The 24,925-nt window shown below is 41.2% G+C and overlaps 1 protein-coding gene across 9 annotated transcripts in view; it reads left to right on the forward strand.

Moving 5' to 3' along the window:
* Positions 1-24,925, forward strand: part of PHKB (phosphorylase kinase regulatory subunit beta) — a 139,042-nt gene that overhangs the window by 75,594 nt on the left and 38,523 nt on the right. For all 9 annotated transcript variants that reach the window (XM_083513565.1, XM_083513566.1, XM_083513573.1 and 6 more), the window contains 7 exons: positions 4,286-4,483; positions 6,861-6,918; positions 10,906-10,983; positions 13,056-13,214; positions 14,053-14,147; positions 23,195-23,250; positions 24,266-24,359. In XM_083513565.1, coding sequence (XP_083369691.1) covers positions 4,286-4,483; positions 6,861-6,918; positions 10,906-10,983; positions 13,056-13,214; positions 14,053-14,147; positions 23,195-23,250; positions 24,266-24,359 — 738 coding nt within the window. The remainder of the gene's footprint in view (positions 1-4,285; positions 4,484-6,860; positions 6,919-10,905; positions 10,984-13,055; positions 13,215-14,052; positions 14,148-23,194; positions 23,251-24,265; positions 24,360-24,925) is intronic.

The following is a 24,925-nucleotide window of genomic DNA, read 5'->3' on the forward strand; positions in this document are numbered from 1 at the left end:
ATAATGCACTTTTCTTCTAATAAGCACATTTGCATAAACCCATGTTCTTTATAATAATAATAATAATTTATTATTTGTACCCCGCCCATCTGGCTGGGTTTCCCCAGCCACTCTGGGCGGCTTCCATAGAAACCAAAATACAGTAAAATATCACAGATTAAAAGCTTCCCTGAATAGGGCTGCCTGTTTAGGAAGAGAACTGAATGAGTCTAGTGTGGAGTGTAAAAACCCTGAGAGTCTCAGCTGTATTTTTGTCATGGACTGGCTAGATGCAGAGGAGCAGTGGGAGGAACCAGCTGGGGAACCCCCAAGGGAAGAAGGCTCAGAGCCTGGGGATTGGTGGTGGGACAACGATGAGTGATCAGAGGGAGAAGAGGGAGCAGACGGAGAAGAGGAGGTATTGGAAACTGAAGAGGTAACAGGGTTTAGCGAGCAGGAAGAGTCTTTGGCAGAGAGCAGTCCAGAATCAGAGGCAGAAGTGGAGATGAGAGGAAGGGGGCCAAGAGATGAAGCAGGCTGATAAGGAAGCCAGGCTGTCTCCCCCTCCTGTGACAGGCAGCTCCCTTTGCCCCTGGTCACCCAGAACCAGCAGAGTCATGAAGAGGGTGGAGCAGAAACAGGCAAGGTGTTGGAATCTCAGATTGCTTGGGAAGGAGAGCTGTGGGAAGGCGGGGACCTTCGGTCCTCACAATCTCCTCATTGGGTCAAGATCTACTGGGAAGAGTTGCTGTGCTCACTAGGTCTGAACTGTTTTGTTTCTTTGAAGAAAGAGTTAACGTCACTGACACCTTGTGAGTTATCGCTGACCAGCTCCCGACACCCGCCAGTTGTCACACACCTGACAATTTTTCTTCTTAAGATTGAACTTCTAGCCCTTCTAACCACAGAGATAAGTTTTAAAATGGGAAGGCATATAGATGTGGTTAATAAAATAAAATGCAGGCCAAATGTATATGAGGTATTTAAAAAATAAATAAATCTTTTAAAATATATAAATCCAGACCTTTCCTTTTTCCAAGGACCAACTTAAGCCTTTTGCATTTGAGGGCAACAGTTCCAAATCAACATGCATACTTAATGTTGTTTGGCTGCTGCTGAGTTCATGAAAATTTATATTAATTACATGCATCTGAAACATGCAAATCAACTTCGGTTCTCCAGCTCATGGCCTATTTGCAGCATGAATTCCAGAGCTGAACATATTATCCACACTTATAAGTTGTCTGCATTGTCTCTAAATGGTGTAGGTGGAAGGCACAGCCCGTGTTTCTTCCCTCTCTGGGCGTTAGACCTCTAAAAAATTATAGTTTGGGGGATCTTAAGGACAGAGGTTGGTAGTTTACATGTTGGCTTTTAGATTATTTTCTTGGGGAAGGCCCTGCTGTGAGGCCAAGTTAATATGACATAAGATGTCTTTAATCAAGAATGCTATTTTAGTGTTAGGTACTTTTCATTAGCATCACAGTGTGCTCTTGTTCATCATCTTAAAATTAACAGTCATGACATGATGCCTTGTTCTTCATTCCTGGATCTGGTAGCATTTCCACAAATTAAGCAACACATTAATCTTCACTGCTAGCGCTGCATTTGCCTCATGGAAGAATTAGAATTTAATTTTAGAAAATTAAAAGAAAATGGCACGGACAGCTATTTTGTTTATATTTTCTTTCGCTCTTGAATGTTGCAAATAAAATGTATTTCCCTCGGGACCGTTGATTTCAGCATTGCAATATTTAGTTCACATGCATCTGAATACATATGGATCACTAACACAATGAAACGTATTCTCTATACCGTCTCTCCTGGTTGTAAACTTTCAAGATTTCTTTCCATTATTTCTCATGGGATTTTGAATAACTGTCATTCAGTTAGCTTATATTTTCTGCAGCCCTGATGTTAAAACTATTTTACCTAATTTATTGGTTTTTCTCCAAACTCTTTTTGCAAAGGAAGCCTCCTTTGGGAGTTTGCTATTTGCTCAATATATATTAGCGTATTAAAAAATGTGCTGATTACTGAGACCTCTCTAGAGCAGTGTTTCCCAACCTTTTTTGGGCAAAGGCACACTTGTTTCATGAAAAAAATCTCGAGGCACACCACCATTACAGCCCCGTGACGTCAGCGCGCAGCGTCACGCCGGGAGGGACATGAATTGCTAGCAAATTACATAATCACCTCCTTGAGGGCTGGCTCATCTTCTGCGAAGGCAGAACCCCATTAATTAACAGCACAGACTCACACCATAGCCAAGACGAGGGGGAAAAACCTCAGTCATGCACAGTCATGCACATGTGGGGGCTAAATGAGGACGAAGACCGGGCAGAGAGCAGGGTTCAAATCACCCCACCTGGCCAGGACAATCCCTGGGTGCTCCCTTGGGCCACTCGCCTGACCCACCTCGCAGGGCTGTTGTTGCGAGGATAACACGGGGAGAACCACGCGCACCCCCGGGAGCTCCTTGGAGGAGAAAGCGGGCGATGAATGTAATGCACGAAATATATGAGAGGTGACCAGGTTTTGCAGGTGAGGGGCCCCCGCCAGCCTCCGCTTCCAACACCCGGCGCAAGGACGCCAAAGCTTCCCCCCGGGCTCGGCTCGGGGAGCAGCGCTGCTCCCCCCCGGCTCCCCTTCGCCCTCCCGGCTCTCTCTGCCGCCCACTGGGGACCCCCCTCACCTGCCAAGTCCGGAGCGCCGGTGGAAGTTGCATGCATGCATGCAGGACGCCGCATTGCCATTGCATTGCACTGCACTCCATGCAACGCCTGCACGCATGCATTGCCTTGCACGCACGCCAAGGGGTCTCCCCGCGGTCCGATGCGTCCCCTCCGGCGCGGATGCAGCATTGCAAAAATAACCCCCCCCGACGCAGCCCTACCTGGGGGGCAGCCTCCGCCTCCACCGCTCCGCCTCCGCGGGGATCCCCGGGCTCCATCCTGCCGCCCAATCTCCGCGGGGGCGCAGGCAGGCTGCGCGGGGTCTGCGCGGAAGAGCCCCTGCCCGCCCGGCCGCCGCCGCTGCGCTCATTCCATGGCCGGGAGAAGAGCGCTTCAAACAAAATGCCCGGCCCGCCAGGCCACGCTGGGAAACGTAGTTTGCGCACCCCGCGCGGGCGCGGAGCCCAAGGGCGAGGGGACTACGGATCCCGGCAGCCCCCGCGCCGGGGACGGAGGGGGAGAGGCCGGGTGCAGGGATGGAGGGACGGGTGGGCGAGCGAGTGAATGAGTGGCAGCCGCCAAGCCTTGGCCGAGAGCCAGGAAGGGCCTCCCCGGAGGAGGAGGAGGGAGGCGCAGAGCGGGAGGGAGGGAGGGAACCCCAGGGGTCATCTAGTGACGGCGCCCCAATCAAAAATTTGACTTAAAAAAAAAAATCTTTCGAATTTTTTAATTTTTCCCGCGGCACACCAGGCAACATCTCGCGGCACACTAGTGTGCCGCGGAACAGTGGTTGGGAAACACTGCTCTAGAGTATCAGTACCAAATTGTTGCTGAGTATCTCAGAAGTAAACAAGGAACAGGGATAAACATGGTTCTTAAGTAATTATAATATTTCTTTAAATGCTTGAATGCAAATAGTTTTAGGGCTTGAGACGATCTGTGCAATTGTTATAGATGCAGCAGAAACAGTTGGTCCAATCTGGTTTAAAAAGGATCCAGTCCAAACCTTGATGGGTGCTCCAGAGGGTACACAGAACTCTTATACAAAGTGTTTTCAATTTCAGGGTCAAAGCAGCTCCATTCACACATTCTCACTTTCTTTAGCAAGCAGCTCCTGACACTGAAGTATGAGAGGAAATCTCCAATCATTGGAGTTTCATATGGAACACCAAAGGAACTTTGGATTAGAGTTATTGAATGTGGGGGATTTTATGTGTAGCTATTAAAGTAGGGGTGGGAAACCTTTGGCCTACAGGCCAAACAAGTGATGCCAGGTGTGGAGCAGGTAAAATATATGGCTGGATTGGTTGCTCAGGCTCTACAAAAAGCAGGATTGAACTCTCTGCCATGCCAGTGTGCCAACTTTCATCTGTGCATAGGACAACCTGCCTGACAATCACCTGATGTCATTATGACATCAGATGATTGACAGGTGGGTCACGACACCCCTCCGGTCAAAGTTGACTTGTGGGGGTGGGGGAGATTAAGATTTGGTTTGCCATGCCAACAAAGTTTCCAACCTATGTATTAAAACATAGATAAGTAGTTCCCATTATCTAGATTCCATTTTCATGTTTCATTTCGCTCTGTATCATCCATAATTTAGAAAACATCCCTTTTTCTTCTGCCAGAACACTGATGCTGCCCTCCTGCCCTGTATTAGCTATCCTGCCTTTGCTGTGGATGATGAAGCTTTGTACAGCCAAACAATTGACAAGGTGGTTAGGAAGCTGAAAGGAAAATATGGATTCAAACGGTTTTTGAGAGATGGCTATAGGACTGCATTGGAAGACAAAAATCGACATTATTACAAACCAGCAGAAATTAAGGTAAAGGGTCTGTTCATGTGATACTGGAAAGTATTGGCTTATGTGTGCCCAAATGTTTGATGTACACTTGTGTATAGGATTTGTTCCTTCTTCATTGAAATGTGTTTTTTATGATTACCAGGCAAGGAAATTCCAGGTTTGCCCACTGAATAATTTTTAAACTATTAATTACCTTGACTCTGAATGTCAGATTCAGATTTCTAATTAGCTTCACTGTACTGACATGGTTGTGTATGCTTGAGTGCAGATTCTATTAGTGCTTCCTATATAATCTATTGGTTCAACAAAAAATTCTAATGTTAGGTTACTTTTGATCAGATTTCCTTGTTGATTCCTCTTACATTCCCACCTGTCAAAATATTTATTTTGTATCTTAATGCAGAGGTGGGGAACCTCAGGTCCTCTGGGCCTCTCTAACCCTCAGGACTCTTCCCAGGCCACCCCATCTCACCCTAGGTCACACCCCAGGTCTCACCAGCCTTGCTTCACACACTCCTTTTCCCTGGAATGTGTCGTCTTGCTGACCTTGATGCTGAGATGAGTGTATTTGTAAACACTCTGACTTTCCTACCCGGAATGTAGTCCACTATACAAGAGTCACATCTATTACTCCTGCTTTTGCCTGTAGTCACATCTACTTTTACCCCTGGCCCTCCCCACCGCTAGCATGTGGCTTCTGGAAGATTGGTCATGTGGCTCTCAGGCTGAAAAGGTTCCCCACCCCTTACTTAATGGAAAGAAGCTATTGCAATGACTGTTTTTGGGACTTGATGTCTTAGAGCAACGTTTACTGTACAGATTACCAAGCAACTTCACTATAATTGAAATTGGTTCCAGGTAATCCATTAGCAGTCTTGGTTGTGAGATTAGATGGCTTTCAAGTTCCTTCTAAAAGTACAGTTCTGTGATTCTAAAGTTTGCGATGCACCTTCTGGTAGAGCCACAGCTCCATCTGTTTTGCATGCAGAAGGTTCCAGGTTCAACTGACCCTGGCATTTCCAGTTAGGGCTGGGAGAGAACCTTGTCTGAAATCATGCAGAGTTGCTGCCAGTCAGTGCAGACAATGTACGGCTAGATGGAGTAATTGTCTGACTCATATCATGCGGCAGGCCTGGGAAAGAGGAGACCCTGGAAACTCATGTCCAGTCTCAGAAGACCAAAAGGGACTGGACAGCCCATTGGTTGGGCTCATTATCCATCAGCTTCATTTATATAGGAGAGGAAATATACAGTTCTGTGACCTATTATGAATCTGCCTTATACCAGGCCAGATCATTTGTCCATGTAGCTCAATATTGTCTTCACTGACTGCCAGCAATCTTCAGTGTTTTAGGGTAGAGTCTTTCTCAGCCCTGTGTTGAGATGCTAGGGATGGAATCTGGAACTTATGCATGTAATGTACATGCTATGTCACTGAACTGCTATGTCACTAATTCCTGACCCATTAGCCATTCTTAATTGCTCAGGAGTGGTACATCTCCACTCTGTGTGCTGACATGCTCCACCCAAGAATGAATTGAGATGTGAGCCATCTTTCAAGACAGAGTATCCCTATGAGTGGGAATGGGGGTAGGGGGAGGAAGTAAGGCAGGGCAAGTGGTACATGAGAACTTACATTTCTGAGTTAAGCCTGGTTTAACTATTTTAATCCTGATTCTGCTTAGTGAAATCTGTGGAGAAAGACAGAGGTTTAGTTTCAAGTGTTCTTTTAATCCCTGCAAAAACTTCCAAAATGGAGAACAACTTCATTCTATAAAGGGGAGCAGAGAAGAGCCAGCAAATCATATGAACCATTAGCCTTGGCACTTCTTTGCAATCTATTTTTAGCAAAGGAGATGGTTGTGGTAGCTTTGGGTGTGCAGTACCCAGGAGTGCTGCATCAGCACTTTTCTCCCTGATTGATTTGTTTAGAGGTAAATGTGCTTACATTTCAAACTCAATGTACAGTTTGTTTCCCCCTAACAAACAGCTGAGTTATTTATCATTTTATTTAATTTCACAGCTGACTACAGGCTGGAGTGTATTAATAACCAAATTTCTATGTGCTTCAGAGTATTAATGTTTACCATTAAAGGCTGTCTGAATAGAATCCTTGCTTTTCCTTCAAATGCTTTTGTTTTTGCCTTTTTCAATTGAAATGAAAATTTCCTTACTGAGAATAAAAAGCCTGTGATGCATTTTGTGCATAAAATGAGGCTACAACACTTTTTGAAGCAAGCTGAAATTTCCCTCCTCCTTTTTTTAAAAAAGTTGTTGCGTCTAAATGAATAATTTGTTTTCATGTTTATCTTTGGTTTCTTTGATGTAGTGGGAAATTTGAATAGATTTTCAGAAGCAACACAAATGCATCTTAAATTCTCCCCTTTTCTAATTTCAGCTCTTTGATGGGATTGAGTGTGAATTTCCTCTCTTTTTTATTTTCATGATGATTGATGGTAAGTATGACTTTACTTTCTTATTCTGTCAGAGATGAGTCTTGGAATTCAGTAATAAAATGTTTTTAGCAATCCAAGAGGGAAGGCTATAATCTACTTATGCCAAGGTTTTCAGGGACAGTGTTGCTGCCAAAGTATAACTAATGGAATGATTTCAGCTCTTGTAGAATAAACTTATTTTCTGTTATGAATTTTATATCTGAGTGTGCAATGCTCCATTGTGCACATCAGTTTTTACTTCTGAGAAGAGTGCTTGGGTTTGTTTATGGCCAGGAAAATTTCAAAAGTTCTGTTCTGTCCCTTCACCGCAAGTCTCCTTCCCGCAAATACTTTAAGCTGAGTTTCTCTTGTTTCTGTCATCAGCAATGGCATGTCCTGTTTTGCTGCCTGAGGCCAAATGGGAAGATGTTCCCCAACTCCTGCCCCTCCCAGGTCTCCCTTACCTGGGTTGTGCAGTGGCGCCCACAAAGCAGTGGCAGCAGCAGGTTCCAGTGAGATCTCACGAGATCTTGTGGAGCTTTCATGCGATCTCGTGAGGTGCATATGGCAGAATCAACTTCAAAATGCAGAAGTGGATCAGATATCCATTGAAATGAATGACGAAAGCTGTACACTCATGAGATTCCCTTGTACTCTAGGCATGCCTCTAAATCATTGTGACCCTCCAGATATTGCTGGACTACAGCTGCCATCATTCTTGATTGTTGGTCATGCTGGCTGGGGGGGGGGGCACACGTTAACCTCTCCTCCTCTTCGTACCATCAGTGTCCTTATAACTTGCTTCAAAAGTACTAATTTATTGAGTAGCCCTAAATGAATTGATTTGCCATGCAAATGTCCATTTTGTCCAGCATTCTGGTTCTAGGAGTGGCCAGTTTGATAGGTTCAGGAGAGCCACAAGCAGGGCATGAAAGCATTCACCTTCCCTGGGTCTTTATCCCCAGCAGCTGATATTCAGCTGACACATGGCCTCTGAATGTGAAGCCTCCGCTTTGCTTCCATACCTGGTAGCTGTTAATGGACCGCCCATTTTCTAATCCATTTTTAAAAGCCACCTAAGCAAATTGTAGTCATCACATCTCCCACAAGTCAGTTGCGCATTGTTTGAAATAGTTTCTCTTGTCAAACTGACAAAATACTTTCTTACAAGCCATCAATTTCATTGGGAGACTCTAAAAGCGTTAGTTGTTATCTGAAAGAATGAAACATTTTTTAGCCATCCGGCCTTTCCATACCATTCCCATTGCACACTATTCATAATTTTATCGTGTCCCTTTTTTGTGATGTAACAATTAAATTAAAACGAGAGAATGAGGAGAGAATGCTGGCATGCAGGTTCCTTAGATAGTTTGATTTCATCTTAGCCGCGAGCTTGTAGGGTTTTCTTTGTATTTATCATGCGTAAGTCTCTCCTGGGGCTCTTTGCCCTCAATCTGCGAAGTTAAGAGATGAGCAAATTATCATAATTCTTCATTTGGAGTTTCTGCAGCAAAAGAGCATGGATTCCATTTTCTCCTGTAATTTGATGGACATTAGAGTTTCCAGATCAGGATGTAACTTAGTGATACAGCACATGCTTTGCATACAGAAGGGACCAGGTTCAATTCCTGGCATCTCTATGAAGGGCTGGGAAAAACTCCCTTCCGAAAGCTAAGTTCCAATGTGTTCTGTAGCAAACATACAATATTGCATTTTTTCCTCAATATTCACGCAGCATTGGAAATATGCAAAAAGAGAATTCCTAGCTAAAGCCTTGTGAAGCCTGGCATGTAGTTAGCACCTTTTGAATGATTAATGAGAGCATATATGTGTCATAAATCTTTTATAAAACCCGTGTAAGGTAAGTGGGTATTATTATCCCCATTTTACATGTGGGAAGCTTGCTGAGATGGTGATTTGCCAAAAGTCTCCTAGCTGAGTTCATGGTTTAAGTGAAATTTGAATCAGTACTTCCTGGCTCAGATTTAATACTCCTTGCCACTGTACATGAGCAGCTGGTTTTTTGTGTGTGTTTTTTTAAAATGTAGCTTTCCAGGACAGTAATCCAGTTTGTATCCATTGAAAGAGGCATTTGCATGTTGAATAATTAGCAAAGTGAAGAAAACTAAAAATCAGAGAAGACTATGAATTTGAGCCCTCTGGATAGGAACAGAATAGAATCCATTATGCTCAGCACCTTATATAATGGTAGTAATGGCAGTCGTGAAATTTCAAACTTTTAATTGAAACCTATTGTATGTTTCACCTTTACAGTTCACCCTGTGCCACACTCTGACTTCACTGTATTATTTATTTATTATGTATTAATTTTAACAATTCTTATCCCATGCTTCAGGAAAAAAGGTTAATATAACAGCTTACAACACTGGGTATACAATCTAAAAAGGTAGGGCAAAAAGGAAAATTAATAGGGAGGGAGGAGGAAATAAGCAAACTCAGGTACAGGTTCTTTGTTACTAGTTCTTCTAATGACCGGATGCTGTAGGAATGTTCAAAAAGAGGAGAAGCCAAAAGTTGCTGGTCTCTCAGCTGTGTCCATGGAATGACCCTGCATCCCTTCTCTTTCCACCTACCTTTTCAGCCTAATATAATGTAATGTAATGGCTGCTTGATAGAGTACCTTAGTTTTGGTGATGGCAACTCCATGAAGGATCAGTCTATCAATTACTATTAGCCATTATGGCTAAATGGAGCATGCCTGTATATAGACAGTATACCAGAAGTTGCTCCTGTTGATGTATAGAGGCATCTGGCTGTACATACTAGAAACAATGCTGGGCTAGATGGATCTTTTTGTTTGACCGAGTAAGAAAATTCCTTTGTATCTGCCATTAGGATTTTCATTTATGGAAGCAGGGCCTAAAGCCACAGCACTGTAAAAAAATGGTGAGAATAACTACTGGTAAAAATAACTCTAGCTGAAACCTCATCTAGTTAAAAAGAAATATTTTTTTTTTTTTGCTTTGCAGCCTTGGTCTTAAAGGAAATATAAAACCTGGAATTGTATATGCAATTTAGTTTCAAGGAAAGGGGGAAATGGAACAGCCAAGAAGTGTGAATTACAGACAAATGTCACCAAATGAAAATCCACACTGATCACGGCTCAACACTGTGATCCTAAGAGCATGTAGGAAGTCAATTTGCCACTGCATTACCTCTACCTGAGAGGGGAATTTATTTTCAGCCAACAGACACTAAAGTAGTGGGGATGAATACAACACATGAAAAAATGACTTTGTGGACTTTTGTGGTAGCTGGATTGAGAAGAGCATGCACAGGGAACAGATTTTGTAATTCACTGGGATTGTTCAAGCACGGAAGAGTTTGAGGTTCATAATCTCCCATTCCTTCCTCCTCTCATGTGTTGACTTTTGCTTGCAGCAGATCACACTTTGCTGATTTGCCTGCACTATGTTTTGCTCTTGACTGGATTGCCAGAATTAGATCCTAACTTGGAAGCAAGCACAAAACATAGTCAGTAGTCACATGGAACCCTAAACCATGGTTTAACATTACATGCATGAGGCTCATGCTGGCATATTTCCCTTTGCTTCTATGGTGCAGTCATGAAAAGGAGATCAGAAGCATTTCAACCAACTTTGGTTTGTTGTTATGACTGAACTGGGACAAACTGGTTAGTTTTAATTGTGGATTGTCCAAACAACCCAACTTCAAACTGTAGTCAAGGATCAAGGCTCATGCTCTTAACTCTAATGGTGTTTGAACTAGACCACAGCTTGCTGGGTTGGATAAAATGGCAAACTATGTTTTGCAGGGTGGAAATCACTAATTGAACAAGGCAGGAGGCCCCACATGAGCCCAAGGCTCCCTGATACTAGTTCCCATTTGAATGACCCCATTATTGCTCACAAGAGCACTTCAAAAATGGCCTTCCCGTCCAACCATCACGGCGCAAAATATCTGAAATGATGCTGACACTTATCATAAGCACTATCTTTTCTTAATTGTTCCTGGAATTGCTTTTAGGAGTCTTCAAGGGTAACACTGAGCAAGTCAAAGAATATCAAGAGCTTCTGGATCCATTGCTACAGCAGTCAGCAGAAGGTATGGTGCAGCAGCGACACTGGAGAAATCTGAATTTTTGCAAATGCAAATGATGGGGGTGGCCCTACAGCATGGAACTGTAGCAAGTGCCGATCAAATCCCAGAGAATAAGCTTATGTTCTTACAAAAGCAGAGCTCCAGGCCAAGTGTGAACATAAAATGTGATTCATTTCTCCAGTAAAATATGGCTCATCATAAAATGGAGTTCATTAACTGGTGAAAGAAACGCTGATAGGTTAAATGTTAGGTTTGCGCCCGAATCATTTCCCGCCCCCACTCCTGCTGTTATTTACTCAGTTGCATGAGAGACCTTATAGCTAGTAATTAGAAAAGCCTAAGTATGTGATCCATTTTTTTAAAAAAACTATTTTAAGCATGGAAAAGCTTTCCATAATATATGTGTTTTAATTCCTGCTGTCAATAGAGGTGGTTAGCCATGAATATGATACACTGGTTGCAGTTTGGTACATCAGAGGATGGAGAGACCACACATTAAACTAGGCATGGCAATAGTTGCTCACTTCCCTTTCTCTATGTAGTTGTTTCTCGCTCCCTTTTCTGGCACCTCCTGCCTTCTAACCCTTCCCAATCTGAAAACGTGAAAAGGTAGTTTCAGTTCCTTCATACAGTAAATAAAATCCAGAGGAGGCATGTGGGATACCCATTCAGTATTCTTTGCAGCTCAGAAAAGGGCAGTGATTGCTTTCTCCAGACTTTGGATTGCACCATATGCTTATCTCAGCCGCCTCCTGCAACTTAAACAATTTGGGAAGAATGCCTAAGATGTTGCTCCTTCCCATTTCTTATTACATAAATTATGGAAGATCTATCATTTACTGAACAAAAATGTTGCTTATAATCTCATACATAGCACCCCTACTGACATAGCATTTAACTTCCATTGCAGTTTTGTGTGTGTGTGTGTGGTCATATTTGATTTCATTAAATACACACACATGCCCTCACTCACCCTGTACAGTATAATCAATATTCTGATTAATAACTGTTGAAGCGCAGTTAATGAGGGCAAAACTTGGGGTGGGGGGGGACTCCCTATTTTAAAGAAGTTTCAGTTTAAGATCACGTTCATCTGCTAAAGACTCCAAACGGTACTTTTTATTGGGATTACTTTGTGCTGTATTCACATGCTCAATTTACACAGAGGTTCTAGGGTGAAACTAGATGTGAGGTGGTCATACACTTATCTTGCTGCTTCTGTAAAATAGATGTGTTTGCAATTCCCCCCCTACTCGACCTGCTTATCTCTACTTCCAATCACAGAGTGGAAAGCAACATTTAAAAGAGGGAGAGTGGTGGACAGGGAAAGAACTGCAGGCAATTGGAGACTTCAGCTCCCTTGCCCTTTTCTGTCCATGCTGCACTTTTTATGGCACTGCCACCGTCACATCTAGTTTGACCTTAGCAAGAAGGTGCAAACAGGCAGACTTCTTCCAGTGTAACCAACCCTCCTCTCCATTTTGTTCCTTGTTTGCACAAGAAAACTCAAGTGCACCCTTTAAATAGCACATGGGAATTAAAAGTGTATAGCCTTATTGTAGAGGACAGTAGCTTAAATGCAAGAATCCACAACTAGTTCATGTATTTTCTCTTTCACTGATAAATACATCAGAAGTGACTGAAAACATTTTTGCTTATCATCAGCCTTCTACTTTTTTCAATCCAAGACTTAGGTTCATTTTTATTCTTGCCTGAAGCTTTTGTACTCCTTTACCAATAGCAGTTGTACATATTTTCTCTTCTGTTGCACAAGAGCAACAATAGTACCTCTAAAGAAATGCAGGGGATTTTTTCCCCTCCCATCTGTAAAACTTTACTATTTTTTCGGAACCAGTTTATAGGCACTGCATCTGTTCAGTCAAGAAGAGAGACATAAATAAACCTGTGCTCAGGATAGCAGTTAAGTGTTCTTAGCTGACTGGCATCGAATTATAACTAGGAACGACAATCAGCAAGTTTTTACTTCATTTACGTTGTGCATGGGGGATACGTTTCCTCACTTTGTAATAATGTAATTTTACATGTCTTTAAGTACATATTTTAAAACTTCGCAGGCTTTCCTGTTGTACCTAAGTATTATTATGTGCCAGCTGACTTTGTTGAACTGGAAAAGAAAAATCCTGGCAGTCAGAAACGATTTCCCAGCAACCATGGGCGAGATGGAAAATTCTTTCTCTGGGGACAGTCGCTTTATATCATTGCAAAACTTCTTGGTAAGTAGACACCTGCAAAAGTAGAAGAATTTGAGTTTTCTCAGATTTGATATGTGCCCCTGCCTGCCTCCAAAGTTGTATTTGTGTGACTACGAGAACTTTCAGACTGATGGCCAGTTCAGATTTAACACATTAGCCCAATTGAGTTAGAATATTCTTGAACCAACGATTAATCCGTTTAATGGGCAGAGAATGAACCATTCACCCACCTGGTTTCTCCTTGCCTCGCCCCTCATATCCCTAGCTTCAACACTGGTGGTGTGACTTGTTTCCTCTCACAGCCAAATTAGAAAAGTATGGTTTAAGCAAGGTTTCCTAACCAGGACATGAAGCCAGAGTAAACAGGGGTTAAGCTACAGTTTCCTGGTGTAAATGTAACAGGAAACTGTGGTTTGAACAAGCTTCACCTTCAGTGCTGAAGGTGGAATTGTGGGAGGAGTATGTGAGCACATGTTTTGTTCATGGTTTATTGGCCTGAGATCATTATCTCTGAACTAGGTCTTTGTACACATTCAAAAATATTTCTATCAGAATGGATAGCCTGTGCAGCTTTCTTGTAGGTAGCTCTATGAGCCGAAACTGGATTCACGATCACTGTAATTCATAAAACCTGCTACAATCACCATGTATGGATAACCCATTCTGGAAAAATATGTTCAGATGCATTGAACCATTGAAATACCAGCTTCTACATTCCATCGCTTTTCTGGGGATTTATTCAAATGCCAAACTTGAAATCCATTGCTTTTTTATTCTTGCATGCTCCAGAGTAATAATGATGACAAATGCTTTTGGTTATAAAGAGACAAATGATGAATTGTTGGTGATTTGCTTTCAGTTGACGGTTTAGTAAGTGTTAAAGATATCGACCCAGTGAAGCGTTACATACCTCCCCAAGATCAACGGAACGTTAGCATGAGATATTCAAATCAGGTATGAGTGTGTTTAATAAGCTAATTTTTTAAAAAAATACAGTTGAGAGGTGTGCCATTTATTAATATGTTGCAGCAGTAGTAATATTGCATTAGTCCCTGCTGGGGTTTGTTCTGTACGAAACAAATACTAAGAGTTCAGATGGCGTAAGTGAACTCTATGCATCCTCAGAGAAAATGCTGGGTAGACATTCCTTTTGAGTGGCTTGTTAAAGTTTCTGGCTGCCCGAAACTTTATTTTATTTTTAATAGATTGGTATACTCGCCTGAACAGAGCAAGCTATAACTTCAGATAATAAATGGCAAGGTGAGGTGGTGTTATGGTCACTTTTAACTTCATGGACCTGTTTCTTGCAGTGTGTTTCTCCTCTGCTGGCTGGGAAAAAAATGCCCACATGGTTTACTTTTTCAGAGGAGTATCTGCTCTTTCTCACTTTGGGGCAGTTGAGGTTGTAGCATCAGCCAGGTCTTCAGAAAAGCTTTCTTGAAGAAGTGGCTCTCTCCTCTCCCCCAACATAGTGGCACACTAGGGGTCAGATCAGTCAACTAAGTACATGCCAGCCCCTCCACCCGCTCAGTGTATCTGCCCCTCCCCATATGTGTGTAATGGGAGGGACCATGTGAATAGGCCTATGATGTGAACCACATGGCTATAGGTTAATTTTATTTATTTATTTATAATATTTTATACCTCTTAATGTGCATAGACCCGATGACAGTGAAACCGAAATATAAATACTTGTCACAAAATAAAGCAAAGAAGCAATGAATACATACCGTTAAAAACAGAACAGTGCAGCAAAACATTATAATCTAGGGAAAGCCTGCTTATTCCCTTCCATAAGTAGATACGGATGTTGAAGGTGGACCAAGCACACCAGGTGGGCAGGGAGAGCAAATCCCCCCTCCACCTACCCATTTTATTTTATTTTTTTATAACTATTTATTGAATTTTCACAAATTATAAAAACACACACAATACACAATACAAACATACACACACAAAACCAAACATGTATAATTTCAAATCCTTTTTTTCTTAAAACTTACTTCACCGACTTCCCCATACCTCCCCTTTCTGCATTCCAATTCCCAAATTTATTTCAGCAAATCCTCCCCCTTAATTTTATCTAATTTTTTCCTTTTCTTTTCTTTTCCTTAAACTTTTACAGCTATAATCCCTTATTTTCTATACTCCACTACCCATTTTAGTTCCCTTCAGAGATAGTTCACTGTGGATCCATCAGTTCTACTCCATCTGGATCACAGCTCATTTTGTAATAGTTCTAGGTATACTGCAGTACAGAAAATAAAGTCAAGTCTGATTTTTGTTTCTTTCCTCATGACACAAATGTCAGACATCTTTCACTGATACCCCTAACTCTTGATTTATTTATTTATTTATTTATTTATTTATTGAAATACTTTATCTGAATGTTTGCTAATGTATGCATAGTCATAGTGTACAGATGAAAGTTACAGATGCTCCTGTCTGTGTTTGGTTTGAAGTGTTAAAAGAACCAGCCAAAAATGGAATCTGAAACTGGAACACAACACGTTTCACCTAATAATGATGTCTTCAGAACCCAAACACCACTTCACTTCTTAAAAGTGCTTTCTTCCTTTTCCTCCCTCTACAAAATGTATCAAATTAAACCATCTCATTTTGTTCAAAAGCAAATTAAAAAATCCATTTAGTCATCTCAATGTATATAATGTTAGATAGGCTTGTGGAAGCAAAATCAATCAGCCCAAATTTAACACTTTTTAAAAAAGCAATCCCATTCATTAATGGGGTTCATTGAAGTTATTCTCATTAGTAATAAAACAATTTAATCAGACTCAAGGTTTGTTGTAACACAGATTGCCATTACAAAAGTCTTTTTCTAGTAATTGGCACCATTTTATATAAGCAGTTATCTTGGATGCAAATCTATCAAAAGGCAGCTTTTTCTGGCACCAAAAGCTGGAATTTAAGCATGAAGGACTCTATGCAGGAAAATGCTGGTCTGGAAGGCTTAAGCTTCCATGATGCTGCACTAAAGCATCAAAACAGCAAATTCCCCAGTAAACTGAGCATAAGAGTGATCAAATACTCTGGCAGTAAACACTCTGCTAACATAACGGATAGGATCCTTGCCAAATCATACTTCATAAAGTCCAGCAGGGGTTCTGGTGGAAGAGAGAAGGAGGCATTTTGTGGCAGTTCTGCCTCGCCTCATGCCACCTCCCATCCTATTCAATGGGGTCTCCCATCAAATGTCAAAGCAAGGGTTAATGTTGTGTGCCTTGAGCTCACACGCTCCCTCTTGCAATTAATCAATTACTTCTGGATTGCAGTGAACCATACTTTCCCATTATATCAGAACTGACAAAAATAAAAGGCACTTGCCCTCTAAACGAGGATTGTAAACCAACTTCAGACCATGCTTTGCTTTCCCTGTGGCTATGAAAATAAAAACAAATCATACAACATAAGCATATGCAGGCCTTATATATATATACATCATTGATATGGGGCAAAATCTGACTTTTCTTGGTGCAAAATGTGGGTTACTTTGGAGCAAAAATTGGTAATTCCGACCTTAGAGCACATGGACTTGCCTTTAAGCCCATACAGGCTTGATTGAGGTTGGGTTGTGGCCATTCCCTTTGTGCAGCTGGTCTTTTGGGAGTGCATCATGGCATTATATCACCATAAAAACAAAGAAGGCACATGCTGATTTGTTTCTTCCAGCCAGCACCATAAAATATCTTTATTCAAGCATTTCCCCTTCAGTCATAAAGCAGACAGAATCGCAAATCCAATAAATAAGTCATAAAAGGTTCCTTCCTTCCCTCCACAATGGATTCATCAGGCATTTATTAAAAGTTCATTTGCATTTAACCTTGCTTTACAACCTGTGTGTTTGAGCTGCAGTCTTCCATTGCTATATCTGATGCTGCCAAATATTCCTTAGATTAGTGATGGTGGTGAAGGTGGAAGATTGTTCTGCATATTTAGGATTTGTCAAATCCCTCTGCGGGCTGGTTTAGTTATTTAAACCTGGGGTGTGGAGCCTGTCACCCTCTATGTGTTGCAGTCCTGCCTCTGAATTAAACCCACAATTGCCCCACTTCTTCATATCATTAGAGGCAGCTTATAGATATGACTGAAATCATACAATTTTAAAAATTGTAAAAACAAAATTGCTAAGTTGAAACTGACCACACAATTTTTCTAGCCGTGTTAATATGACATTCACAGGAATGTTCATTAGCCTGTGTCACCATGTGGTTTGGGGTTCATGCAGTAAACATGCCACCATGAAGAATTCTCACTTCTGCGTTGTGGGGAAGGAGTGTTACATGTTCCTGAACAATGTGATGATGTAGCAAGTGTGTGTGCATCATTGGTTATTATAGTGTATTACGCCCAGGGACAGAGGTTGGGGAATGGATTTAGTATTGAAAGTATCTAAGTTCTTTGATCAAACTTGGGGGTTGTTGCTGATCACCCAAACAGTTGCACTTTCACTTTGACTCCCCCACCTTTAGAAAAAGTATGGATCCTGTATACATCGACATGATCTGATCCTGAAAGAGATCTGAATGATTTTCATAGCTTTTACCCCCTTTTGATTCAACTCAGCTCTGTTGATTAAGGTCACGCACCAATCACACACACACCAGGATTCTCTGAGAATTGTAGCTCAGAGTGTGTATTTTAGGAATCTTCAACGAAATTATTGGCACCTCACCAAACTACAATTCCCAGGTTTTCTTGGGGGACAGCTAGCTAAGGTGGTATAAAATTTGTCCGCGTTTGCAGTGTAGATGGAGCTTGAAACCACAGGCAGTGCACACTGCCTGGTTCCATCCTCAGCAGGTCTGTTGCAGTATAAGATAACAACAAAGCTTTGTTTTCAAGCCTGTATTAACACTTGTAATGCTGCTTAGATCATATTCTAATGTGGGCACAGTGGCTTATCTTAACTCATGTTCTAAAAACTTTGTCTCCGTGCTCTCTTTAAAGAGTTCTTAATGTACTGAAAAAGATTCAGTTCTAATGAAAGTACCATGATTTACAAACAAAGCCTAATGAGCACAAATTATGCTTATATGGGGAACGAAAAACTCAAGATATTTTAGATACACACGCATACAAACAAACACAAATTCCCTTGAATGTTGTATAAAATTAGATGTGCCATGTTTAAGGATTCTGTCACTGTGATTGTAGATCTTTCTCCTTAGGACTCCTTGTGGATTATGTGTCCACATTATCCTGTACAAGAAATAAGGCCTTGCTGAGTGATTTATAATGGATTGTCTGTAAATGCAGCATTATCTCTCTGGAGTGCTTTAGCAGTTATTACAGCTAAAGCTGAGCCACTAAAGCCTATAGAGGCCTCTAGAAGTCAGTGCAGCAAAGTGACAGGTTTTGAATGTGCTAGAACATCGACCAAGCACCGTTGGAAAACCACCCCAGCATAGAGCTGTGTCAACTCAACATTCATTCTGTACGTCTATTGAAATTATAGAGTTTCACAGTGCTTTAAAGACATTTTTCTCTGATACATCTGGGCTTGTGACATCATGTAAAGTCACCATAATGTCATTTGGGTTTAGAGAACTTGTGATCCTTCAGATATTGTTGGACTAAAAATTCCCACCACCCCTTACTATTGGCTGCGCTGGTTGGGGCTAATGGGAATTGGAGTGTAACAACATCTGGAGGACCACAGGTTCTCCATCCTGCACTATAGGAAATTGCTGTTAATCTCAAGTGGCTATTGACTGACAGAGCAAAGAAGGCATTTGTGCTGTGGCTTCTGATTTAGGGTTGCCACACACACACACACACACAGAGAGAGAGAGAGAGAGAGAGAGAGAGAGAGAGAGAGAGAGAGATCTGCATTTGCTAAGATCCGTCTTTCAGAAATTCCATCGGAGTTGTGGGTGGCATAAGTGTGTTTGCCTTCCTCTGTAGCAATTTCAAGGGAGGTATTTTTTGATGATAAGTTATATTTTGCTTGATTGTCAGCATTTGCTGGTTCAACGTCCTGCAGTAGGCAGAGGCCCTGGCCTTGAAAAACGTAAGAGTAAGCTGTGATCTTCTAAGCAGAGACATCTTGGGGCTCTTTACACCTGAAACGGTCCTGTGACTGGTGAAGTTTCTGTAAGTCATGCCCCCTAGAGAGTGGCTAAGAGCAGGGAGGCCTGATTAGGATTCGTCTCTGTCTGACTTGATTCTTCTGTTTTGGAGTAGATTAGATTCCATTTTTCTTGGTGAACCAAGTTTCATTCTGGGTCCACATAAGTTCCAAGTGGCTTTCCAGAAATGTCCCTAAACCTCCCTTCCTTCCTTCCTTCTTTCCTGTGGACACAACTATGTATGCCTAATCCAGTTTTTTTTAAAGTAATGAATAAATCATGATGAATAAATATGCCTTTTTCAGATGTCTGATCTCTCACCGTCTTTATTTTTCAAAGAGTTGCTTTTGCTTTTGGTGTAATAATAAGAAGCAGCATTCCAGTTTTAAGCACCAAACAGAGTTGCTTGCAGAGTCCTCCCCACTTCCCAGACTGACTTTTCTCACAGCCAGGCACTCTAAAATAAAAATGACTGAAGCATCAAGTCACCTAGAGAAAAGATTGCAGCTCCTTGTTGATAAAGCACTTCATCAAGTGCAGCTATCCATGAAATCCTGCTCACTAGCAAAAAGATTTAAATGAGAAATAAAAGCAGCAGCCATTTATTATCAGGCAAAACCGCAACCAGATTTTTATTCTCGACAGTATTTGTCCATTAAACTTGTGTACCGAAATTCTTTTGCTTATATATATATATTTCTTTGGGAAATAAAATGCAAAATATCAGACCAGAGCAGCTGCTTTTCTTGATTGCAAATAAGAATCTTCCTACTTCTCGCTATTTGTGAAAAACCTCCTCTCTCCCCTGCAACCCTGATTGTTATCTGAAGTACAAAATTCTTATCAAGGCCACCTTCCCAAATGACTATATTTGTCCAAACAGGAGAAAAAATGCCATCAAAAACAAGGGCACACATTTAATTACATTTCCAGTTTTTGTGTCCCTACATTTCTCTATTTTTCTGAAAGCGGCACACACTTTGCCCCCCCCCCCCCCCGGAGTCTGGTGTAGTGAATAGCAACATCCAGAATCCCACGGTAAAGTCTGTTGTTGAGTGGTCGTTAAAAAAATAGAGCAAAAGGCTTACAACCATGGTGTCATGCCAGGCAGATCAAAACTGAATCTCCTTAATAACAGCTGGAAATGACCTACTGCAGAAGTCCACCAGTATCCGTGATTTTCCTGACTGCACTGTATGCTGTTTTGTCTGACACAGAGCTGCCTGACTGGAATTTAATCACCCCCAGTGTTCAGGTAGATGTGACTTCAGTATTCTGCTCTTGTATTCTCCCATCTCACAGACTGCAGCTGTTCCCTCGGAGTAGCTCAAAGTAGTTACACACCTAAATCCAGGGCCTTTATGAGCAAGGTTGTCAATTCATTTCTAGGCAAGAGGATCCCACGCCTTTAACAGCTACATGACAGGGTGATGCTCAGCTTCCTTGCAAGAGTTGTGGGCTAATGCAGAAACATGCAGAAAAAAACTAGCTTGCATATTCCTCAACAGTTACGTTAGGATCCATTAGAAGGGCAAACCTCACACCTTTTAGAGCCACGGAATTCGCAACATCTGCTATAGCAAGCTATCCCCAGGGAAACTGATTTTCTTAAAGCAGGGAGGTCTGGCTAACTTGCAACAGTGCACCCTGCATTTATTAAAAGCAAACAGCAGTGTTTGCATCCCACCACATTACAAAAATGTACACCTCAATTCAAATCGGGCACCTCTGACCATGGAATGGATTACAGACATTTTTTCCAATGGTGTATGGCAACTATGATTTTCACCTAAAACAAACAGCAATCTGTGGTAAGCAGGCGTAGTGCAAGTGAAATACATTGTGTATAGTTTTATTTATGTATTTATTTTGATTTAGAAAAATATATATACCACTTAAAAAAACCCCACATATCTAAGTAGTGTCATCACAATAAGTTATAGCTAGCCAATGAAAAACCCTCCACGCTAAAAAAAAGGAAATTATTTTCTTTTCTCTTAAGCTTTTTTTTATTGCCATCCAATTATTGATTTTTAACTTATACGGACAATTTATATGCCACTTATATTTAAACAGATCTCTAAGCAGTGTTACAACATAGCGGAAGACATGTCAAAGAAAAAAACAAATACAAAAATACAGAGAATTTCTGTAAGACACAGCTAAACTAAAGGACCCTCATTCGCATCAAAATAAGTATTATTCATAAAAACCAGCTACAAAAATTCAAAGAGAGTTCACATAGTAAAACACGGTCAACAGTTAAACAAAGTATCCTCTGTGAGGGGATAGAGACTTTGTGCTGGCTTTTTCCGCCTACCTTGCTCCACCTTCATAAGAACTTCTTCCAGAGGAAGAACTGTGAGGGGTGAGAGACATTGTCTGTCATCATGGGATGACCTTTGCTGCCCCACCTCCAGCCCAAGAAACCTTCAGAAGGGCATTACTGCCATGGGCATTATGTCTATGTGTATATTAAGGAGCTGAATGGAGTGAAATATTATGAGTCAAGGGGGTGGAGAGAGAGTGTATGTGAATTCAACAGTTTGTTTTCTGTTTTGCTTATTTCTGGTTGCTATTTTGTTAATGTTGTTAATATTTCATAGATTATGAATGATGTAATACTTTATGAATGCTGTAATATATTATTCGTTGTAATTGTGCTGTTTTGCCTAGTTATTTTGTTAATAGCATTTTACTGTTATTGTTTTACTGATGATATATAATTGCTTTGCTGATGATTTGTTAATTCATCTATATGATTTATGCTGTATATGTGATGATCTGTTATGTTCTATAATGTTATTTTTTGTTTTGTTTTTGTAAGTCACTTTGTAGTTCATTTAATAATAAGAGTAAGAATTTTATTATTTATACACCGCCCAGCCGCTCTGGGCAGCTTCCAGCAGAATATAATAATATAATAAAACATCAAATGTTAAAAACTTCCTGATACAGGGCTACCTTCTAACATTGTGTAGTTCTTTATCTCCTTGACATCTGATGAGAGGGCATTACACAGGAATGAAAAGTGGCATGGAAATATAATAAGTCAAATAAAACCAAACCTCTATAAACATTTGGAAATACAATATTACAAGTGAGAATAAACTAAAGGATCAGTTTCTGGGCAGCTAGCGGGCCACAGGTTGGGGACCCCTGTAATAAGGTTTCTTTAACTTGTGTTATTTAAGAATATGGAGAGGGAAACTTAAATAATTACTGATATAACCTATTTGCACACATGCCTCACCTCAGAGATTGGCATATACTCCGATGTAGAAATGGACACTCAACCATGCTTGTTCATTCCTTTGTAGAGATCTGATCTGCGTACTCCAAGGAATGCGCAGGGGGGTCATCACGCTCCCATCTTAGGTAGAGGAGCTCCATATATACTGTCAATGTACATTTTTTGCTATGAGGAGTGTGTGCAGCAGATGAAAGCAGCATTGGTGCTGGAAAATCATCAAGAGACTTGCAGTTCTTGGCAAAATACATTAAGGTTTTGTTTTGTTTTGTTAATGATGCAATGCATGCCTAATAAATCAAAGGCTGTTGATTCTCTCCCCTCCCTTCGCTTTTGATGCAAAAATAGTAAAAAATAAATAAATGAAGGAACCTGTCCTTAACATCCCACTATTGCATCACTCAAAAGTGCATTGACAATTCAGCTCCTCAGGTGGCATTGAGATTTATGTGTGCTACCTCCCTGGTGCTCCATTTCCCTGTCTGCACCGTCAAATTGATTAGTGGGCAATAAAGAGCGAGGGAAAGCAGCAATGCGGCCAGACGATGTCAATCATATTAATGAATGGTTATTGTTCATGTTGTCCTTGTATCTCATTGTGGCTCACAATCAGCCAACACATTCCACCAATAAAAATGTTGGTTTTACTCTTGCGTTTTAAGGGTCCTCTCGAAAATGACCTGGTGGTCCAAGTCGCGTTGATTGCTGAAAGCCAACGGTAAGCCATTCAGATAAGTGATCTGAGCCTCAGTGCTTGGATTTGAATGCATTCTTTGGAGACTTGTGTGTCTGAACCGGAAACTTTGTGATTTGAGACTTAGAAATGTTTTGATGGACTACATGGGATTGTGAATGCTCAAGCCTCAGAGCTGTTTTCGGGCAAAACAGTGTGCAGTATTCTTATAAGAACGATCTGCAGACTATTGGGCAGTATGAATCCCCTGGACTGACCAGACTTGGTATACATATTAGGAACATGGCTTGGTGCCTTTTCTTGTTCAAAAGAGCAGCAATTTCTGTCTGCTGAATTTCAGGATCCAGCTCAAATCTCCTGTTCTAATGCTGAGTCCCCAACGTGCCCTGAGACGCCCAACTCTCTAATGGTCCCTGTCTCACCTGTTTGCTAATTTAAAAAAAAATATTTTTTGCTTTCTGGTGGTGTGATGCAGGGGTGCCTAAGTTTTTTTTCAGGGGAGGAGCTGTTTGCCTCTGTTTCACTTGTTCTGATTGGATGCAGTTGTTTTGCTTGTTGGGGGTTAGTGCTGAGGATTTTTCTTCTGTGAAATGGGTAGTTTGTGATGCCCACAACTGTTTATTAGATTTCCAAATGTGTCCTTAGGCTCATTTTTTTTTGTAGACAACCCTCCCCGACTCCAGTTAAGTTCCCCAGCTCCAGGAAATGATGGATTTTGGTAGCAACTATCCCATGTGGTCCCAGCTTGGCTATAGTAGCCTTCGATAGTTTAATTCTTTAAGGAGACATTTTGAGAAATAGGTATTGCCAAACACACATTTGCTGGCTTGCTGGCTTTAGCACATGTTCTGACACACTAAGACATCCTATTTCTAACAGTCTCATCACAGTCTTACAGCCTCTGTGGGGTGGATTGCATTCTAGGTGTGAAATCCAGTATTTCTTTCAAAGCCAGTTGCTACCAAGATCCATATTTAATAGGAGGCTCCAGTTCTGCTGCATTCTAATTCCTTGTGATTTCCCCTTTTTTAAAAAAAAGCCTGCAGGTTTTCTTGAACACATATGGAATCCAGACACAGACTCCTCAGCAGGTTGAACCCATCCAGATATGGCCACAACAGGAGCTTGTGAAAGTAAGACATTGTTTTCAACATTATAGGTAGACCTCTTGTTTCTTTGCTTACTAAATATGCTTCCTATGCTGTGATGAATCATCTGGTGTCTGTTCCATTCCAGCGATACCTGAAACTCTCCGAAATATGTCCGTTGTTGTTCAGTAAACACACACTTAATTACAAAACTGGGAATAACTTTAGAAATAAGGTGGGAATGAATCATGGCGAGATGCAGTAGATGATGTACTTTCTTTGGTATCTAGGAAATCTCTAATATGTGTTCAGTACTTGTACTTAAGAGCAAGAAATGCTCCTGGTGCTGTTGTAATCTCAAGTTCATTGTATTGAATAATGTTATTCAGGTAATCTTCGTTGAATAATGAAGCGTTCGTATCAGTATTGTTTGTCCATAAGTTTCATAATGGTGATGATAAAGCTTCACTATTCAGTAATGGACAGGATTTTTATTTTAAGGGGGGGTGGGGCGCACAAAAATTTCTTTCTTCTGTCTGGTGTCTTCCAAGTTTCATTCTAACCACTCTTAAAAAGACAAGGAGCCACTCTCTCCGAAATCCTTTCCTGTG

Source organism: Podarcis liolepis (assembly GCF_965112155.1).
Source record: "Podarcis liolepis genome assembly, chromosome: 7".
Classification (NCBI taxonomy): Eukaryota; Metazoa; Chordata; class Lepidosauria; order Squamata; family Lacertidae; genus Podarcis; species Podarcis liolepis.